Raw genomic sequence first — 20,375 nt, 5'->3', positions numbered from 1 at the left:
GTCCATGAATCCCAGAGAATTCCTAAAAGGTGAACCCAAGGGGATCTTCACATATACACTATCATTAAAATGTCAGAAGTTAAAGATAAAGAGAGTATTAAGGGCAGCAAGAGAAAAACAACTTGACACATACAAGGTAAAACCAGTGAGGTTATCAGCTGATTTTTCAGCAGAAAACTTGCAGGCCAAAAGGTAGTGGCATGACATATTCAAAGAATTTAAAGGAAAAACACAACCAAGAACCTCTAGCTGGCAAAGTTAATGTTCAGAATTGAAGGAGAGATAAACAGTTTACCAGACAAGCAAAAAGTAAATGAGTTCATCACCACTAAACCAACCTTTTAAGAAACGTTAAAAGGACTTCTTTAAGCAGAAGAGACAAGAACATAACCAGAAATATGAAAATTATGCAAGAGAAAAATGCCACCAGTAAAGGCAAATACAAAGTAAAGGTAATGGATCAACCAACTATATAGCTAGTATGAAGATTAAAATAAAAAACTAGTAAAATCAAATATATCTACAATAATTATTTAAGGATACACAAAATTTTTTAGATGTAAAATATGACCTCAAAAACATAAAACATGGCAGAGGGGAGTAAAACTGTAGTGTTTTTAGAATACACTCAAACTTAAGCAATGATCAACTTAAAATAGACTGCTATATACATAGGTTGTTACATAAGAACCTCATGAACCATAAACCAATTGATATTAGATACACAAAAATAAAGAGGAAGTAATACAAACATTAACTGTAAAGAAAGTAACCAAATCACAAGAGAAGAAAGGAACACAGAAGAACAACAAAAATAACCAGAATACAACTAACAAAACTGCAGTAAGTACATACTTATCAATAATTACTTTAAATGTGAATGGACTAAATGTTGCAATCCAGAAAATAGAGTGGCTGAATGGATAAAAACAACAAGATCCATATACATGCTGCCTACCAGAGACTCACTTCACATCTAATGTCACACATGGACTAAAAGTGAGGGGATGGAAAAGGGTATTCCATACCATACAAACAGACATGAAAAGAGATTGGTGATAGCAATCCTTATATCAGACAAAATAGACTTTAAAACAAAGACTGTAAAAAGAGACAAAGATATTACATAATGAGAAAGGGATCAATCCAGCAAGAAGATAGAACAACACACACATGTACATACACACACCCATAGGAGTATCTAAACACATAAAGCAAATACTAACAAACATAAAGGGAGGAACTGACAGTAACACAATAATAGTAGAAGACCTTAATGCCTCACTTACATCAGTGGACAGATCATCCAGATAGAAAACCAATAAGGAAACACTGGCCTTAAATGACACATTAGACCATATGGACCTTTCTTTTTTTTTATGTTTTCAATTTTTTTTAAACATTTTTATTGGAGTATAATTGCTTTACAATGTTGTGTTAGTTTCTGCTGTATAACAAAGTGAAATGTATGTATACATATATCCCCAAATCCCCTCCCTCTTGCGTCTCCCTCCCACTCTCCCTATCCCACCCCTCTAAGTGGTCACAATGCACTGAGGTGATCTCCCTGTGCGATGCAGCTGCTTCCCACTAGCTATCTATTTTACATTTGGTAGTGTATATATATCAGTGCTACTCTCTCACTTTGTCCCAGCTTACCCTTCCCCCACCCATGTCCTCAAGTCCATTCTCTACATCTGCGTCTTTATTCCTGTCCTGCCCCTAGGTTCTTCAGAATCAATTTTTTTTTAGATTCCATATATATGTGTTAGCATATGGTATTTGTTTTTCTCTTTCTGACTTACTTCACTCTGTATGACAGACTCTAGGTCCATCCACCTCACTACAAACAACTCAATTTCGCTTCCTTTTATGGCTGAGTAATATTCCATTGTATATATGTGCCACATCTTCTTTATCCATTCATCTGTCAATGGACACTTAGGTTGCTTCCATGTCCTGGCTATTGTAAATAGTGCTGCAATGAACATGGACTTAATAGATCTGTATAGAATATTCCATCCCAAAGCAGCAAAATATACTTTCTTTTCAAGTGCACATGAAACACTTCCCAGGACAGATGATGCACTAGGCCACAGAACAAGTCTCAATAAATTTAAGACTGAAATCATATCAAGCATATTTTCCAACCACAAGGGCGTGAGATTAGAAACCAACACAAGGGGAAAACAATGCAAAAAATACAAACATGTGAAGGCTAAACAATATACTAGTAACCAACCAATAGGTGACTGAAAAAACCAATGAGGAAATAAAAAATATCTCCAAATGAAAATGGAAAAACAAGGATCCAAAATCTGTGGGATGCAGCAAAAGTAGTTCTCAGAGGAAAATATACAGTGATACAGGCCGGCCTATCTGAGGAAACCAGAAAACAATAAACAATCTAACCTTACACTTACAGGAACTAGAAAAAGAACAAACAAAACCCAAAGTTAGTAGAAGCAAGGAAATAATAATAATGAAAGTGGAAATAAATGAAATAGATAATAAAAAAAGAAAAAAAAATCAATGAAACTAAGAGCTGGTTCTTTGAAATGATACAAAATCAACAAACCTTTAGCCAGATTAACTCAGGAAAAAAAAGAGAGCCCAAATCAGTAAAACCAGAAATGAAGGAGAAGTTAAAAAGGACACCACAGAAATACAAAGGACCATAAGAAATTACTACAAACAATTATATGCCAACAAACTGGCCAACCTAGAAGAAACGGATAAATTCCTAGAAACATACAGGCATACCTCAGAGACATTACGGGTTTAGTTCCAAACTACCACAGTAAAACGTATGTTGCAATAAAGCAAGTCACAGAAATTTTTTGGCTTCCCAGTGCATATATCAGGTCTGTTTACACAATAATGTAGTCTATTAAGTGTGCAGTAGCATTGTGTCTAAAAAAACCAATGTACATACCTTACTGAAAAAATACTTTATTGCTAAAAATTGCTAACCATCATCTGAGCCTTCAGTAAGTCATAATCTTTTTGCTGGTTGTGGGTCTTGCCTCAATGCTGATGCTGCTGACTGATCAGAGTGGTGGCTGCTGGAGGGTGGGCTGACTGTGGCAATGTCTTAAAATAAGACAACAATGAAGTTGGCCACAACAACTGACTCTTCCTTTCACAAATTATTTCTCTGTAGCATGCAGTGCTGTTTAATAGCACTTTACCCACAGCAGAACTCTTTTCAAATCTGGAGTAAACCTCTCAAACCATGCCGCTGCTTTAAAACTACATTTATGTAATATTCTAAATGATTTGTCATCATTTCAATATTCGATGAAGTTTGCCATTTTATATGGGTGAGGTTCACGACACCCCAAAACAATTACATAGTAATATCAAAGATCATTTATCACCATAACCGCTAACTGGTCACAGATCACCATAACAAACAAAACAATAATGAAAAAGTTAGAAATATTATGAGAATTACCAAAATGTGACACAGACACACGAAGTGAGCAAATGCTGTTGGAAAAATGGTGCTGATAGACTACTCAACACATGGTTGCTACAAACCTTCAATTTATAAAAAACGTATGTGTGAAGTGCAATAAAACAAAGTGCAATAAAATGAAGTATGCCTATACAATCTTCCAAGAATGATCAGAAAGTTATAAAAACTCTAAACAGACTCATTACTAGAAATTGAATCAAACATCTAAAAAATCCCAACACATAAAAGTCCATGACCAGACATCTTCACAGGTGAATTCTGTCAAACATTTAGAGAAGACTTAATACCTATTCTTCTCAAACTATTTCAAAAAACTGAAGAGGAAGGAATGCTTTCAAAGTCATTCTATGTGGCCAGCATTACCCTAATACCAAAACCAAACAAAGACACTACCAAAAAGAAAATTATAGGTGATTATTACTGATGAACATAGATGCAAAAATCTTCAACAAAATACCAGCAAACCAAATGCAATGATACATTAAAAGGATCATACATCATGATCAAGTAAGATTTACTCTAGGGATGCAAGAATGGTTCAACATATGCAAATCACTCAATGTGACACACCTCATTAACAAAAAGAAGGATAAAAATCATATAATCATCTCAATAGATGCAGAAAGAATTCTGACAAAATTCAACATCCATTTACAACAAAAACTCTCAACAAAGTGTTACAGAGGAAACATACCTCAACATAAAGGCCACATATGACAAACCCACAGCTACTGTCATACTCAATGGTGAAAAGCTGAAAGCATTTCCTCTAAGATCAGGAGAAGACAAGGATGCCCACTCTCCCCAGATTTATTCAACAGTTTGGAAATCATTGCCAGAGAAATTAGGCAAGAGAAAGAAATAAAAGTCATCCAAGTTAGAAAGGAAGAAGTAAAAGGGCCACTGTTTGAAGATGGCATTTTATAGAAAACCCTAAATACTCCACAAAAAAACTATTAGATCTACTAAATGAATTCAGAAAAGTTGCAAGATATAAACAATATACAGAAATCTGTTGCATTCCTATATAGTAATAATGATCTATCAGAAAGAGAAATTTAAAAAACAATTTCATTTACAATTGCATCGAGAAGAATAAAATACCTAGGAATAGATTTAACCAAGGAGGTAAAACATTTGTACTCTGGAAATTATAAGACATTGGTGAAAGAAACTGAAGAAGACACAAATAAATGAAAAGATAAACTATGATCACAGATTGGAAGAATTAATATTGTGAAAATGTCCATACTACCCAAAGCAATCTCCATTCAACGCAATTCCTATCAAAATATCCATGACATTTTTCACAGAACTAGGACAAATAATCCTAAAATTTATATGGAACCACAGAAGATGCCAAATAGCCAAAGCAACCTTAAAAAAAGAAGAACAAAACTGGAAGTATCATGCTCCCTGATTTCAAACTATACTACAAAGGTACAGTAATCAAAACAGTATAGTATTGGCACAAAAACAGATACATAGATGAATGGAACAAAACAGAGAGCCCAGAAATAAAACTATGCTTATATGGTTAATAATCTATGACAAAGAAGGCAAGAATATACAATGAGAAAAGACAGCCTCTTTAATAAATGGTATTGGGAAAACTGGACAGCTACATGTAAAAGAATCAAACTGCTTTCTCATACCATATACAACAATAAACTCACAAAAGATTAAAGACCTAAATGTAAGACTTGAAACCACAAAACTTCTAGAAGAAAACATAGGTAGTATACTCTTTAACACTGATCTTAGCAATATTTTTTGGATATGTCTCCTCAGGCAAGGGAAACAAAATCAAAATAAACAAATGGGACTAAATCAAACTATAAAGCTTTTGCACAGTGAAGGAAGCTACTATCAACAAAACAAAAAGGTCACCCACTGAATGGGAGAAGATATTTGCAAATGATATGTCCAATAAGGGGTTAATATCCAAAACATACAAAGAACTCATACAACTCAACATCAAAAAACCAAACAACCCAATGAAATACGGGCAGAGGACCTGAATAGATATTTCACCAAAGAAGACACACAAATGGCCAACCAACACATGAAAAGATGCTCAACATAATTAATCACTCAGGGAAATGCAAATCAAAACCACACATGAGATATCATCTCACATCTATTAAAAAGGCTATTATCAAAAAAAAATAACAAGTGTTGGCGAGGATGTGGAAAAAGGGGAACCCTCATGCAATGTTGACGGGAATGTAAATTGGTGCATCCACTACGGAAAATAGTATGGAGGTCCCTCAAAATAATCCAGTAATTCCACTTCTGGGTATTTTTTCCAAGTAAACAAAAACACTAACTCATAAAGATACATGCACCCCTATGTTCACAGCATTATTTACAATAGCCAGGATATGGAAGCAACCTAAATGTCCACCAATATATGAATGTATTAATATACAGAAATGGTGATACATATATAAAATGGAATATTACTAAGCCATAAAAAAGAAAGAAATCTTGCCATTTGCAACAACATGGATGAATCTAGAGGGTTTTATTCAAAGTGAAATAAGTCAGACAGTGAAAGAAAAATGCCATATAATTTCACTTACATGTGTAATCTAAAAAACAAAACAAATGATCAAACATAACAAATAACAGTCATAACAGAGAACGAACAGGTGGTTGCCAGAGGGGATGGGAGTGGTGAGGTGAGAGAATTAGATGAGGGAGATTAAGAGGTACAAACTTGCAGTTACAAAATAAATGAGCCATGGGCATGAAATGAACAGCATGGAGAATATAGTCCATAATAATGTAATACCTTTTATGGTGACAAATGGTACTTAGATTTATTGTGGTGATCATTTTGTAATGTATAGAAATATCGAATCGCTATGTTGTGCACCAGGAACTAACATGGTGTTTTAGGCAATACTTCAAAAACAAACAAGCGAACAAACAATCTCACAGAAAAAGAGATCAGATTTGCAGTTCCCAGAGGCAGGAGGCAGGGGAGGAGAAACTAGATGAAGGTGATCAAAAGGTAAAAACTTCAGCTATAAGATAAATAAGTACTAGGGATGTAATGTACATGATAAATATAATTAACACTGCTGTAGGTTATACATGAAAGTTGTTAAGAGAATAAATTCTAAGAGTTCTCGTTACAAGGAAAAATTGTTTTTTCTTTTATTTTGTATCTATATGAAATAATGGATGTTTACTAAATTTATTGTGGTAATCATTTCATGATATATGTAAGTCAAATCATTATGCTATACACCTTAAACTTATACAGTGCTGTATATCAATTGTAAGACTGGAAGGAAAAAAATAAAGTACAATATTGCTTCCCCACTTACTCCTTTCAGATCTCTCAGAGCATCTCCTTCGTGACTTATCTCCCCTTCTCCTTAAGCATCTTTTGGCATTCATTTTACATGTAAAATCTGAGTCCTTGTGTATGTTTTGGGTTTAGGAAAAGGTGAGGGAAGATGGATGACAGAGAGAGGTAAACACACTGAGAGATGCTCTGAACCCTCAAAAAAAAAAATCTTGAATATATCTAGAGTGTAAATATTTTAGGGAAAATTCTGCCAATCTTCTTTAAAAAATTACTACACATTCTACTGCAATTTTAATATCTGTAGTGGTAGGAACAGTTATAGTTTTTAATTTTTTTATTATTTCTTGTCATAAACTATAATTATCTCACCTCAACACAATGAAGCTGTAGCAAACTAGCTTTGGCTGTAATTTTATATTACTGTTAAAAGGAAGCACCTAAAATCCTCACTCTGTTTATACAATCATTAACTTTTCACTGAAAATGCGAAACGAACTCAAAACAAAAAATGTTTATACATTAAATATGATGGTCAAAAATGTACAGAAGTGCCAACTGCCTTTTTCTAGCTTCCTAAGACCCTAAAAGAGATGTTATGGTATAGAATAGATGAGGAAATTAGTCCAGTACCATTTTATCCGATTCCTCTCAAATATCTGGTATTCTATCCAAATATTTCTATTGTACTAAAACTGAAGCAAATGCTATTGAAACAAGTACCGTATTAATTACAATGAGAAAACCTTTGTGTTTTACAGATATTGTAGACAGTTCCATTATTCTGTACAGCACAATCATAAGACGTGGAAAAGATAACTCATTCACATCCTTATTGAACTACATAATTCAGGAAACAAATTATTCAATACAAGGCAGGAAATATGTAGTTATGACATTCATTAATGACATTTCAAGAGTCAATGTGGTCATCTGAATATGCCTCTATAACAAAAACAAAAATTTTACTGTTGTCAAACTAAAGTGCAAACATTAATTTAATCATTCATGTTCTATATAATATTATGGTTTTGAAGAAAATAAAAAGGTCCATGCGAAAATGGATTCTCTATTAAGCATTATTTCTAACAGGAATTTTTTAAAAGGCTAGTGAGAAATTTTTTAAAGGCTAGTGTTTTATATATCCTGGGAAAGAATTTTTTTAAAAGAAAGAAAAAAAATCCCCCACAGAGTTGGACATATCTAGAATTCCCATCTATATATAAACATTGGCACTTTCCTCATCTCAGAAATCTCATAAGAAATAAATATTTATTTCATGAATTATTGATCTGTCTCTTAGGATCCCTGTGTGAATATGAAAATGATCAATCTCTTTTTTAAAAGGTTAGAGCATAGAAGGCATTACATTTAGTTTTCTCAGAATTAAAACTATATTATAACTTTTCTACTTTCTACTTTTCACCTAAATTTGATTTTCATAGATAATTAAGACTGGAAACCTCCCTCTTTTAGATCTCTCATCACACAGGCAGAGGTTACCATCACCACCACCCTCCATTTACGTCTGTTTTCTTCATTAAAAATCTCAGACATTTATGCTGGCAGCTTTGGAAAGTACAGAAAACTGTTTATGTAGTTAGGCTGTTATGGGCAGTCCCCAGCTACGAGGTGGTAGTACTTTCCTGATCCTTTTTTCACAATATCAAAATGGTTCCAAGGGTGATGTCATGTCATTGGCAGAGAAACTTTTCCAACTGAATCTTTTCTTTCTTACTTTTTTCTTTATTTTTTTCAACTCATCCAATTATTCAAGGTCATAGTGACCCAAGCACTGAGGTTTATATGCACAAAATTATGATCCCTATTTAGATTGTAAATCAAATTCGTTTCAGAAATGACTTGTTTTCATGTGCAAATTAGGTGATGTGCTCTTCTTACATTTAACGTGTTTGTATGAAAATACTACCAATAGAGGACTGGCAGCGAGAACACAGCCTGAAGGGGTTAGTGCACCACGGCTAGCAAGGAGGGAGTCCAGGGAAAAAGTCTGGACCTGCCAAAGAGGTAAGAGACTTTTTCTTCCCTCTTTGTTTCCTGGTGCCCGAGAAGAGGGGATTAAGAGCGCTGCTTAAAGGAACTCCAGAGACAGGCGCGAGCCGCGGCTAAGAGCGCGGACCCCAGAGATGGGCATGAGACGCTAAGGCTGCTGCTGCCGCCACCAAGAAGCCTGTGTGCGAGAACAGGTCAATCTCCACACACCTCCCCTCCCAGGAGCCTGTGCAGCCCGCCACTGCCAGGGTCCCGGAATCTAGGGACAACTCACTCGGGAGAACGCACGGTGCGCCTCAGGCTGGTGCAACATCATGCCGGCCTCTGCCGCCGTAGGCTCGCCCCGCATCCGTACCCTTCCCTCCCCAGGGCTTGAGTGAGCCAGAGCCCCCAAATCAGCTACTCCTTTAACCCTGTCCTGTCTGATCGAAGAACAGAAGCCCTCCAGCGACCTACACGCAGAGGCGGGGCCAAATCCAAAGCTGAGCCACTGGGAGCTGTGAGAACAAAGAAGAGAAAGGGAAATCTCTCCCAACAGCCTCAGAAGCAGCGGATTAAAGCTCCACAATCAACTAGATGTACCCTGCATATGTGGAATACCTGAAGAGACAACGAATCATCCCAAATTGAGGAGGTGGACTTTGAGAGCAAGATATATTATTTTTTCCCCTTGTCCTCTTTTTTGAGTGTGTATGTGTATGCTTCTGTGTGAGATTCTGTCTGTGTAGCTTTGCTTTCACCATTTGTCCTAGGGTTCTGTCCGTCTGTTCCTTTTTTTTTTTTTAACTTTTAAAAAAATTTATTTCTCAATAATTATTTTTTATTTTGATACCTTTATTTTATTTTATCTTACCTTATTTTATTTTATCCTCTTTCTTTCTACTTTTTCTCCCTTTTATTCTGAGCCGTGTGGATGAAAGGCTCTTGGTGCTCCAGCCAGGAGTCAGTGCTGTGCCTCTGAGGCGGAAGAGCCAAGTTCAGGACACTGGTCCACAACAGACCTCCCAGCTCCATGTAATATCAAACAGCGAAAATGTCCCAGAGATCTCCATCTCAACACCAACACCTGGCTTCAGTCAATGACCAGCAAGCTACACTGTTGGACACCCTATGCCAAACAACTAGGAAGACAGGAACACAACACAACCCATTAGCAGAGAGGCTGCCTAAAATCATAATAAGTCCACAGACAACCCAAAAAACACACCACCAGACGTGAACCTGCCCACCAGAAAGACAAAATCCAGCCTCATCCACCAGAACACAGGCACTAGTCCCCTCCACCAGGAAGCCTACACAACCCACTGCACCAACATTAGGCACTGGGGACAGACACCAAAAACAACAGGAACTACGAACCAGCAGCCTGCAAAAAGGAAAACCCAAACACAGTAAGATAAGCAAAATGAGAAGACAGAGAAGCACACAGCAGATGAAGGAGCAAGGCAAAAACCCACCAGACTTAACAAATGAAGAGGAAATAGGCAGTCTACCTGAAAAAGAATTCAGAATAATGATAAAAAAGATGATCCAAAATCTTGGAGACAGAATAGAGAAAATGCAAGAAACATTTATCAAGGACCTAGAAGAACTAAAGAGGAAACAAGCAATGATGAACAACACAATAAATGAAATAAAAAATACTCTAGAAGGGATCAATAGCAGAATAACTGAGGCAGAAGAATGGATAAGTGACCAGGAAGATAAAATAGTGGAAATAACTACTGCAGAGTAGAATAAAGAAAAAAGAATAAAAAGAACTGAGGACACTCTCAGAGACCTCTGGGACAACATTAAATGCATCAACATTCGAATTATAGGGGCCCCAGAAGAAGAAGAGAAAAAGAAAGGGACTGAGAAAATATTTGAAGAGATTATAGTTGAAAACTTCCCTAATAAGGGAAAGGAAAAAGTTAATCAAGTCCAGGAAGCACAAAGAGTCCCATAAGGATAAATCCAAGGAGAAACACGCGAAGACACATATTAATCAAACTATCAAAAATTAAATACAAAGAAAACATATTAAAAGCAGCAAGGGAAAAACAACAAATAACACAAAAGGGAATCCCCATGAGGTTAACAGCTGATCTTTCAGCAGAAACTCTGCAAGCCAGAAGGGAGTGGCAGGACATATTTAAAGTGATAAAGGAGAAAAACCTACAACCAAGATTACTCTACCCAGCAAGGATCTCATTCAGATTTGATGGAGAAATTAAAACCTTTACAGACAAGCAAAAGCTGAGAGAGTTCAGCACCACCAAACCAGCTTTACAACAAATACTAAAGGATCTTCTCTAGGCGGGAAACACAAGAGAAGGAGAAGACTTAGGATAACAAACCCAAAACAATTAAGAAAATGGGAATAGGAACATACATATCGATAATTACCTTAAATGTAAATGGATTAAATGCTCCCACCAAAAGACACAGACTGGCTGAATGGATACACAAACAAGACCCATATATATGCTGTCTACAAGAGACCCACTTAAAACATCGGGACACATACTGACTGAAAGTGAGGGGACGGAAAAAGATATTCCATGCAAATGCAAATCAAAAGAAAGCTGGAGTAGCAATTCTCATCTCAGACAAAATAGACTTTAAAATAAAGACTATTACAAGAGACAAAGAAGGACACTACATAATGATCAAGGGATCAATCCAAGAAGAAGATATAACAATTGCAAATATTTACACACCCAACATATCTAACCTCAATATCTAAGGCAAATACTAACAGCTATAAAAGGGGAAATTGACAGTAACATATACATAGTAGGGGACTTTAACACCCCACTTTCACCAATGGACAGATCATCCAAAATGAAAATAAATAAGGAAACACAAGCTTTAAATGACACATTAAACAAGATGGACCTAATTGATATTTATAGGACATTTCATCCAAAAACAATAGAATACACATTTTTCTCAAGTGCTCATGGAACATTCTCCAGGAGAGATCATATCTTGGGTCACAAGTCAAGCCTTGGTAAATTTAAGAAAACTGAAATTGTTTCAACTATCTTTTCTGACCACAACGCTATGAGATTAGATATCAATTACAGGAAAAGATCTGCAAAGAATACAAACATATGGAGGCTAAACAATACACTACTTAATAACGAAGTGATCACTGAAGAAATCAAAGAGGAAATCAAAAAATACTGAGAAACAAATGACAATGGAGACACGACGACCCAAAACCTATAGGATGCAGCAAAAGCAGTTCTACGAGGGAAGTGTATAGCAATACAATCCTACCTTAAGAAACAGGAAACATCTCAAATGAACAACCTAACCTTGCACCTAAAGCAGTTAGAGAAAGAAGAACAAAAAAACCCAAAAGTTAGCAGAAGGAAAGAAATCATAAAGATCAGATCAGAAATAAATGAAAAAGAAATGAAGGAAACGATTGGAAAGATCAATAAAACTAAAATCTGGTTCTTTGAGAAGGTAAACAAAATTGATAAACCATTAGCCAGACTCATCAAGAAAAAAAGGGAGAGGACTCAAATCAACAGAATTAGAAACGAAAAAGGAGAAGTAACAACTGACACTGCAGAAATACAAAACATCATGAGAGACTACTACAAGCAACTCTATGCCAATAAAATGGACAACCTGGAAGAAATGGACAAATTCTTAGAAATGCACAACCTGCCAAGACTGAACCAGGAAGAAATAGGAAATATGAACAGACCAATCACAGGCACTGAAATTGAGACTGTGATTAAAAATCTTCCAACTAACAAAAGCCCAGGACCAGATGGCTTCACAGGCGAATTCTATCAAACATTTAGAGAAGAGCTAACACCTATTCTTCTCAAACTCTTCCGAAATATAGCAGAGGGAGGAACACTCCCAAACTCATTCTACGAGGCCACCATCACCCTGATATCAAAACCAGACAAGGAGGTCATAAAGAAAGAAAACTACAGGCCAATATCACTGATGAACATAGATCCAAAAATCCTCAACAAAATGCTAGGAAACAGAATCCAACAGCACATTAAAAGGATTATACACCATGATCAAGTGGGGTTTATTCCAGGAATGCAAGGATTCTTCAATATATGCATATCAATCAATGTGATACACCATATTAACAAATTGAAGGATAAAAACCATATGGTCATCTCAATAGATGGAGAGAAAGCTTTTGACAAAATTCAACACCCATTTATGATAAAAACCCTGCAGAAAGTAGGCATAGAGGGAACTTTCCTCAACATAATAAAGGCCATATGTGACAAACCCACAGCCAACATCGTCCTCAATGGTGAAAAACTGAAAGCATTTCCACTAAGATCAGGAACAAGACAAGGTTCCCCCCCTCACCACTCTTATTCAACATAGTTGTGAAAGTTTTAGCCACAGCAATCAAGAAGAAAAAGAAATAAAAGGAATCCAAATCAGAAAAGAAGAAGTAAAGCTGTCACTGTTTGCAGATGACATGATGCTATACATAGAGAATCCCAAAGATGCTACCAGAAAACTACTAGAGCTAATCAATGAATTTGGTAAAGTAGCAGGATACAAAATTAATGCACAGAAATCTCTGGCATTCCTATACACTAATGATGGAAAATCTGAAAGTGAAATCAAGAAAACACTCCAATTTACCACTGCAACAAAAAGAATAAAATATCTAGGAATAAACCTACCTAAGGAGACAAAAGACCTGTATGCAGAAAATTATAAGACACTGATGAAAGAAATTAAAGATGATACAAATAGATGGAGAGATATACCATGTTCTTGGATTGGAAGAATCAACATTGTGAAAATGGCTCTACTACCCAAAGCATCTACAGCTTCAATGCAATCCCTATCACACTACCACTGGTATTTTTCACAGAACTAGAACAAAAAATTTCACAATTTGTATGGAAACACAAAAGACCCTGAATAGCCAAAGCAATCTTGAGAACGAAAAATGGAGCTGGAGGAATCAGGTTCCCTGACTTCAGACTATACTACAAAGCTACAGTAATCAAGACAGTTTCGTACTGGCACAAAAACAGAAATATAGATCAATGGATCTATATTAAATTATATTTAAAAACTACAAATCTATATTAAATTATATTTAAAAACTACAAATAGAACTACCATATGACCCAGCAATTCCACTACCTGGCATATACCCTGAGAAAACCGTAATTCAAATAGAGTCATGTACCAAAATTTTCATTGCAGCTCTATTTACAATAGCAGGAGATGGAAGCAACCTAAGTGTCCATCATCGGATGAATGGATAAAGAAGATGTGGCACATATATACAATGGAATATTACTCAGGCATAAAAGGAAACGAAATTGAGTTATTTGTAGTGAGGTGGATGGACATAGATTCTGTCATACAGAGTGAAGTAAGTCAGAAAGAGAAAAACAAATACCGTATGCTAACATATATATAATGGAATCTAAGAAGAAGAAAAAAAAAAAGGTCATGAAGAACCTAAGGGTAAGACGGGAATAAAGACACAGACTTACTAGAGAATGGACTTGAGGATATGGGGAGGGGGAAGGGTAAGCTGTGACAAAGTGAGAGAGTGGCATGGACATATATACACCACCAAACGTAAAATAGATAGCCAGTGGGAAGCAGCTGCATAGCACTGGGAGATCAGTTTGGTGGTTTGTTACCACCTAGAGGGGTGGGATAGGAAGCGTGGGAGGGAGGGAGATGCAAGAGGGAAGAAATATGGGAACATACGTGTATATGTATAACTGATTCACTTTGTTATAAAGCAAAAACTAACACACCCTTGTAAAGTAATTATACTCCAATAAAGATGTTAAAAAAAATCCTACCAATCTCATAATGACTGATATTTAAAAGAAAAAGTTAGGTATTCAAATATTCAAATCTTATGATGTGTTACTAACAGTAAATAAGTTTCAAGAATAAAAAGTAAAATTTCAAACCAGAAGTCATGGTTTCTATCTAAAAGCTGATTTATATTACATTGTATCTAGACAAGTATGAAAATAATTATGTAGAATTAAAAACGTATTTCAAATAAAATGGTAATTAAAAAGCACAAAATTGTTTATACACCATTATGAAAACAAATGAAAAATATTAATACTCATATCTATATACCACACGGACATAAATACTGAAAGCAACTATGAATGAAAACAATATGAGAAGGTAGTGGGATTATACGTGATTTTTAAAACTGTTTATAATTTAAAAGTTGTTATTCCTAATAGCATGAGATTTAGAGAAAGTAACTAAGAAATAAACTCACCTTTACATACTTTTGTCTATAAACACATTATAAACAATTTATCATTTATAGATTATGTATATTTTTTTCAGACTATGTATACTTTTAAATGAAAAAAGTGGCTTAAATATTAACATTCGCATGAAGGTTATGACTTACTGACATTATAATCATCTCTTAGTAAATAAAATAATAAATTAAATTACAAAATATCATATAAAAATCCTTTCATCTTTTATGATGGTTAAATAAAAAGGGTATATCTAAAATGAGTAATCTGCTTTCTTTCCTCATTATCCGGAACACAGAGGAAAATATGATATTATTTAACTTTAACATATTCCTAAAGTATTATCATTAGTTGAATGCTTATTTATATAATCCTTTCTCAAATTTTATATTATACCAAACTTAATTTTTACAATAAAAAATTACTTCATTTTTATTGTCAAATAGAATCATAAAATCATGTCACAGAAAATATAATAGGATCATCATACTGCTTGAAATGTCGGAAACAGTGATAGCCCAAACTGAAAATGTTTCTTGGAAGACTTAAAATTTCTTAGTACACACAGGTCTTTCTAAATGACTGAGGACTAGAGCTTCTTTTCTTATGAGAAGTCTTTCAATCGCTTTGTAAAACTCCTATCAGCATTATCCTGGAAATTTGGAAAAAATTGGTGAAAACAATGGAATCACTGAATATCAGGCCTCACTCACAATAACTAAATTGTGACCAAGCACCCTCTTTAAAGACATTTAAATTTGATTAAAATATTACATTACCAAGGAGAAATAGCACACTATTTAGTTATAGATGTCCAGTTGTAAAAGTCCATTTATCTGCCTAGGGACAGTTACAGGAACCCACAGAAATTTTATGACTATTTTGCCCTGACAGAAGAAAATCTACCTCACCATTCCCAAGAATAATGCTAGGTCATTAGATTATTTATAGACTCTGACATTCAATCACAATTTATTGAAAGGCTAATATATGCTACACATGTGCTGGACCCTGGCAAAACAAAAAGTGAACAGGATAGATATGATTTCTGTAATTCCTAGGCTAAAGACCCAGTAAGAGACGAAAAAAAAAAAAAAAAGTTCAGTTCCATCCCTGTTCAACGTGTGGTATTATGTTCTGTGATGGACAAAGTTCCAGATATTATAAAGGCATTCAGGAGACTTAAGGAGTTAAAGCAAAGTTGACACCTAAAAGATGAACAGCGCTAATAGATGGGTACAGCAAGTGGGAATTAGGTCAGAGAACTCCAGAATGAGAGAAATGCATGTACAGAAGACTTGCAGACAGAGGACACATGAAACATTTACAAAGTTCAAATTAACTCAGTATGGCAGGAGCTGAGGGAGAGAATTGAGAATGAGATATTCTGTATAGATATTACAGTATCAGGAGTGGGGGAGTAGATAGGATGGTAGACTTGGGATCCCTAAACCAGAAGCAAAATTAAAAACAAAAAAAAAACAAAAAAATAACCAAGTTGAGAATGTGGAACTTCATACCTAAGTCTATAGAGGGCATAACACACGTGAGTAATGTAACTGGGTTTCTGCTTCAGCAGAATAGTCGAGTTCCAGACTGCTAGTGGGTGACTGCTACTGGTGGGAGGTTGCAGGTGGCCTAAACTAAGGAGGTTGCTCTTGACTCTAAGCAAATTAGACAAACCACCATGCATGGGAGTTAGAAAGGATGTCTTTTGGATTGGGAATGGGAGGTAAATACGGTCAAAACAAAACCCAGGTTCTGGTTAATCAAGTGGGTGGAAGGAGAGGCAGAGCTGAAGGTTCTGACCTCCAGGTCTTGTATGACACACAGATAAATCCAACAACTGGGTATTCACACCCACAGCTCAGGAAAGATAGACGCTACAGCAAGGATTTGAAAATAATCAGCGCTGCTGACTTGGGAATGAAGCAGATTACCTAAGAATGCATGTAGCTGGCAAAAGGAAAGATGTCTCAGACAGACACCTGCAGAACACTTAACTAAAACAATGCAGGAGACCTACTAGAGAACGGACTTGAGGATATGCGGAGGGGGAAGGGTGAGCTGTGACAAAGCGAGAGAGAGGCATGGACATATATACACTACCAAACATAAGGTAGATAGCTAGTGGGAAGCAGCCGCATAGCACAGGGAGATCAGCTTGGTGCTTTGTGACCGCCTGGAGGGGTGGGATAGGGAGGGTGGGAGGGAGGGAGACGCAAGAGGGAAGAGATATGGGAACATATGTATATGTATAACTGATTCACTTTGTTATAAAGCAGAAACTAACACACCATTGTAAAGCAATTATACGTCAAATAAAGATGTTAAAAAAAAAAACAACAACAATGCAGGAAGAGGATCACCCAACCCCTGAAACCCCCTACACACACAGAGTGTTAAATTTTAAAAATGTATATTAAAAAAAGAAAGAGAAAGAGAGAGACTGAAAAGGCCAGAAAATTATTAGAGAAACCAGCAGAGCATCATGGAAGCAAAGGGAAGTATTTCAAATTGGACCAAATGGGATGAACATCGTCAAATGTTATCTTTGGATGAAAGAGAAATGAGGGCTGATGAGTGTCTGCTACTCAACAAGGATGTCACAACAGACCTTGACAGGAGCCATTCCTGGGGGTGATGGGAAGAGGAATAATGGTAGCAGTGAGTCGTCTCTACTTTAAAGAGTGTGGCTGTGAAGGGGAGGGAAAAAGACAGGCAGGCTGGGAGGCAAGGTAGATTGAAAAGGATGTTGCAGTTTGTGTTGGCTGGGTTTCTAGGATAAGAAAGGCTTGAGGGTCTTTAAAATGCTGATGAGACTTAGAGCTGGGAAAACTGCTACCAGACAGAAAAAGGAGCCCACTGGGAAGGCTCTGTAGGAGGGCTGGAATGGGATGAAAAGCAAGGTGGAAAGATTAACTAGAGAAGGGGAATCTACTTCCTCCATTTTTATGGTGGAAAAGCTGCCAGTGTGGGCTTTTCCTTGAATGTCTTCCCATGCAGATAGCTTTTATTGGAATTCAGGCTACTCACTCCACTGAAACAGCAGACCCCATCTCCCCATCCTCTCTTCCCACAATGCAAATTTATCTGGTAATCTCTTTTCTAGGTATTTATGAGTAAGCCAGGCATCATCTTATTATCTCAGAACATTGTTTTTAAGCACTGTATTACTAAACATATATGTGTATGTTTGTGTGTATATATGTGTGTGTATATACGTGTATATATACTTACATGTATATATAACAATTCATTTTCTATTTTAATTAGGTTCCGGCGATACAATCTTATTACAAATTTTGCAGTCAGTAACACTGTCAGCAAGCTCAATTATACATGTTCCAAAAGCACATAAAATTTCATTAGACAAATTATATCTTTGTCAACTATAATCCATCAACCTTGTTATAGAATAAGTGCAAGAGGAAGCATTCTGGACCTACAGTTACACCCCAACGTTAAGAGAGCTATTAACTGTGACAACGGTGACTCAGGTGAAACAAATGATCCCTTACAAACCTCAACATTTCTTATTCAGAGAGGATACTCTGTATGAGGGAAATGTGGCTCACTCTCAAGGAAGCTATTACATTAAACACTAAACTGAAATGTGCTACAAATAGAATAGAAAGTTATCCAGCTGCTGAGGAAAAATCATCAGTTTGATTAATCTAAATGAAACCAGATAACACACTGTGTAAAAGATGAAACTAGTAAATTGTCGGCACCAAAATAAAACCTCTTAAAGATATTTTAAAATTTCTTTTTATTGAAGTGTACTTGATTTACAATGTTGTACCAATCTCTGCTGTACAGCAAAGTGACTCAGTTATACACATATAAACATTCTTTTTTTAAAATATTCTTTTCCATTATGGTTTATCACAGGATATTGAATACAGGTTCCTGTGCTATACAGTAGGATCTTGTTGTTTACCAAGCCTCTTAAAGATATTAAAGAAGGAGGGGAAGGAGGGAAAGGGGGAGGAGAAGAAGTCATTCTATATATTGCTCCATAATCTATCTCCAAGAAATAAGGAAACAGAGAATGGTCACTGTGACTCACCTTGGTGGGTCCATTTCCATTAATTGCCACTGGTAATGTTTCATAAAACACATTCTTAGCTCTGGCTTTGCCATTTTCAAATTTCAGAACAACTTCATCTGGGTTAAAAAGACAGATTTTAGTAATTTAAAATGTGTGTGTATGTATTCATATATACTTATACATGTATATCTATCTATCTATACATCTTGTTTTTGTTATAAAATTTCTCATGCATGCTATTCCATGTGCTACACTTTTGGAGACTTGGCCTGCTCCAAGTCAGCAGATATCCAAAATGAAGGACAACACTGACACACACATGGATTCTGAGCACCTGACTTTCTCCAACCTGGTGCTGGCAAACTGAGGTGCTAAGACACCAAGGGGTCTTGGTGGAAGGAAAGCATCTTTGCAATACTGCCTCTGCCTTTTGAGAGTGACATAATCCCAGATGAATTAAATTACTGTCTCAATTTATTCATCTATAAAATGGGATTCTTGCCTGCTTTTCTAGGTTATTATAAAGATAATAACAATATATGTATGGCAAATAGAAAACTGCCAGGCATAAGCTAGGTTTCTACAACTGGCCATCACTGATAGTATTTCCAGTTCTTGAAAATCAGGCCTAATATAAATTCCAGGAATATAAAAGTCACATGGGAGCAGAAACATTTTTTGTTTTGTTTTCAAGTTCCTTTCCTCACATTTCCAGAGCACTCCAAAGTAAATGCCTTCCATTCTAAGAATGTTTTTACTTATGAACTGCCTTGAAGAACTGTACTGAACTGCAATGTATTTTTAATTTCTGAAATATTAATGCATTAATGTATGTTTATTTTTAATGTATCAATTAATTAAATTTAATGTGTTAATGTATTTTTATCAAGATACATGTCTATCAGGAAAACACATATAGGCATGCACACACACACACACACACACACTCACTCCACAGTGTACATGTCTCGTTACCAGTTACCTTTAACCTAGGTTAAAATACTCTAATACTCCTGAGAAACTCACAATGTAAAGAGCTGATACTGAAAACCGTGTAATAACAAAGTGTAATTAATTCAAAACTATATCTACAGTCCCCAGATGGTGAGATACTAAAGTCTAAGTTACCTAAGGGCAGAAGCATCTCTTTGTACTATTCTTAGGAAATGATTTTAACTGAACGTATTTATATCAAGCTCAGCTTGAGTACAATGTTTTTTAAAAGCTGCAATACCTACACGTCAATCTTAGTCA

General features: G+C 35.8%; 1 protein-coding gene across 2 annotated transcripts in view; it reads right to left on the bottom strand.

The window, feature by feature from the left end:
* PLOD2 (procollagen-lysine,2-oxoglutarate 5-dioxygenase 2) overlaps positions 1–20,375 on the bottom strand; it is a 108,075-nt gene that overhangs the window by 26,277 nt on the left and 61,423 nt on the right. For both annotated transcript variants that reach the window (XM_079922670.1, XM_079922671.1), the window contains exon 7: positions 19,140–19,237. In XM_079922670.1, coding sequence (XP_079778796.1) covers positions 19,140–19,237 — 98 coding nt within the window. The remainder of the gene's footprint in view (positions 1–19,139; positions 19,238–20,375) is intronic.

This window comes from Stenella coeruleoalba (genome assembly GCF_951394435.1).
Source record: "Stenella coeruleoalba genome assembly, chromosome: 5".
Classification (NCBI taxonomy): Eukaryota; Metazoa; Chordata; class Mammalia; order Artiodactyla; family Delphinidae; genus Stenella; species Stenella coeruleoalba.
This window is presented reverse-complemented; position numbering and strand designations above follow the sequence as displayed.